Source organism: Limulus polyphemus, unplaced genomic scaffold (genome assembly GCF_000517525.1).
Source record: "Limulus polyphemus unplaced genomic scaffold, Limulus_polyphemus-2.1.2 Scaffold2867, whole genome shotgun sequence".
Lineage (NCBI taxonomy): Eukaryota > Metazoa > Arthropoda > Merostomata > Xiphosura > Limulidae > Limulus > Limulus polyphemus.
The window spans coordinates 35,799-38,654 of NW_013668477.1; the positions used below are offsets into that span (position 1 = coordinate 35,799).

The 2,856-nt window shown below is 39.5% G+C and overlaps 1 protein-coding gene across 1 annotated transcript in view; it reads left to right on the forward strand.

Annotated features, from left to right (window-relative positions):
• The window catches only part of LOC106468089 (origin recognition complex subunit 2-like), a 104,437-nt gene that overhangs the window by 743 nt on the left and 100,838 nt on the right, over positions 1-2,856 (forward strand). Inside the window, exon 2 of the mRNA XM_013928492.2 lies at positions 4-455. Within this exon, the coding sequence (XP_013783946.2) occupies positions 4-455 (452 nt within the window). The remainder of the gene's footprint in view (positions 1-3; positions 456-2,856) is intronic.

Here is a 2,856-nt window from a genome sequence, read left to right on the forward strand (position 1 = left end):
CAGAGGCAACCTCTCCAACAACGAAGACTCTGCCAAATGTCGGGGTTGCACTGCAATGAGGGAGACCCTATGCCATCTTAGCACTCAATGCCCAAAATTGAAGTCCATGAGGATATGGCAACACAACAAGATTTGTGAGCACTTGATCGCTGAGGCCAGTCATAAAGGCTGGAAGGTTCTGCAAGAACCTACCTTGGTTACGAGCAATGGTGAACATCGGCAGCCCAATCTAATCTTCCACCATCATGATAAAGCAGTGGTTGTTGACGTAACGGTTCGCTACGAACTTTCGAACAACTCACTTCAAGAAGCTTTCGCTTCCAAAGTGGAGAGATATGAATGGCTGGCTCCACAGATAGAAAAACTTACTGGGGCTACCTCCGTGGTGTTTCCCGAAAACACGGAGGTGCTCGCCGATCTAGATATCAGATCAAAGTACTTCGAAGAGTTCTTGTGTAGGCGAGCAATCCTCTACACTTTGGACCTGCTGTGGAGGCCAAGCAATGAAACATATCTAACAAGGCTTGCACCCTAATTCGTCTCTTTTTCCGGTGATCTTCTCCTGGTCTGCTGCCCAAGCTAGCTGGATTGAGGAATCTCATTCCATAATGATTAAGCTGTGTATGACATCTGTCGGTAGTGTCTACCCGCATGTAAAACTGGGTAGTAATAAATATCGATAGCCAAATGCCTCATCATCTAATTACTGATGCACATGAATGGATTAACGAGATTCCCACTGTCCGTATCTACTATCTAGCGAAACCACAGCCAAGGGAATGGGCTTGGAAAAATCAGCGGGGAAAGAATTTATTTTCTATCTTTCTTTCTAGTTGATTGTGTTGAGTTTAATGATATGAATTATATGTTATGATACATTGATATGACAATGAAAAAATTATTGTTTGATGATATATGAAGACATAATAATGTAGACTGTTTGTTTAATCATCAACAATTTTTATTTTTATCTGGAAAGAAAATTATAATTCAATATTCTGTGTTGGGATTATTGTTGAGTGATAACTATATATAGAATAAATGGAAATTATATCAGAAATGTTCATTATGTATGAATTACACATTTATAAATCATATAGTATTCTGTACTGAATTAATATCAAAGATAAATATAAAAGAAATAGTCTATATAATCACTTTAGTCATATAAATAAGATGTGTTGATATGGGTATTCTAAGGAGTTGTGGTAATGATTAATGAATGAAAGTATAAACATGTATTACATAACAAAGAAATAAGGATACAAGTACTATTAGTATTAATATTATGATAAAATAAATATTTGTGGAAACTATTATTAACAGAGAACCAGAAAGGAGAATTTAACCAGACCTATCAAAACAGTTTTAGTGGGGAAGCCAAACCCAAAGACAGTCAGAATAACTTCTATAACAACAAGACCAGTGGTCAACATTTCAAAGTTGAAATAAAGGTGTTAGTTCTGCAACCTACAAACAATAACAAACTTATCTGGAAGTGGAAATGACATTTCACAGTACAGGAAGTGTTCAACAGAATGAGTTATAAAGTGAAAGTTAATGGGATGACTAAGGTCTATCATGTCAGTCTGTTGAAGAGGTACTTCAAGAGGGAAGAAGACCTAACAGGTGTAGCTATTCATGATGTTAGAAAAACATGTAGTTTAAGAAGTCTTGATAAAAATTAATAAAAACCCTATAACCCAAGTGCTTTCGAAAGGTGGACCTTTCTTCTTCAGGGGCAAACTGGGAATGGTCTTCACGTGGAGTTCATCTGCTTCATCAGGAAATGTCCTATCATCAGTAACAGTCACATCAGTGGTAGTAACTTCATCAAGAGCTTCACCATTTCCATTCTCAAAACTGAGTAGAGTTTCTTCTTCGACAGTGGCTTTTTCAGGTGGCACGTCTTCAGCAGCATCATTTGTCCTGTTGTTCACATCGTCCCAATTGAAATGTCCTGGACCATGATAACGCCAAAGCCTGATGAATGCACCACTTTTGACTTACCTCGCCGACCACATTTTATCCAGAAAGTCACGACTGAGAGACGATCCACTATGTCATATGGGCCTTACCATGGAGAAGACAACTTAGGAGACTTCCCTTTGGTCTTCCAGGGATTATACAACCACACCTTGTCTCCTGGTTTAAAGCTGACTTCAGTAGATCTCTTATCATAAGATAGCTTCATTGAATCAGCAGACGTTTTCAAGTTTGAATGCACTTGATGGTGAATATCATCCATCCTTTCCGATAACACTTTCACAAACTCTGACACATTTTCAGGCAACTCTTCATAAGGTGGGCTTCCTGTTAATAGATCCACTGGCAACCGAAGTTCCCGACCAAACATCAACTCTGCTGGAGTGTAACCAGTGGTTTTATGCTCTGCTGTCCTATAGGCCATCAACAGTGGAGGGAGTAAGACATCCCAGTCATCTTGACGGCTATTACAAAACTTTGACAATTCCTGTCCCAATGTCCAGTTGTACTTTCCTACCATCCCATCAGACTGTGGGTGAAGTGGTGTTGTCCTCGTCTTTCGTATGCCCAACAACTTGCAGCTGATTCAAAGTTATGGCCTTGATCTGAATAGAGTTCGTGTGGCATAACAAATCTGAAGAAGAAATCACTAATAACCGAAGCTACAGTTGTAGCTTCCCGATTTGGTATTGCATATGCCTCAGGCCACTTGGTGAAATAATCCATCACCACACAAATGTACCTGTTTCCAGCACGAGTTCGGAGGAATGGACCAGCAATGTCAATGGCTACTTTTTCCATTGGTGCACCAACTTGATATAACTTCATTGGAGCACGTCCCTTATGCTTGAGTCTCCTTTTAGCACAACA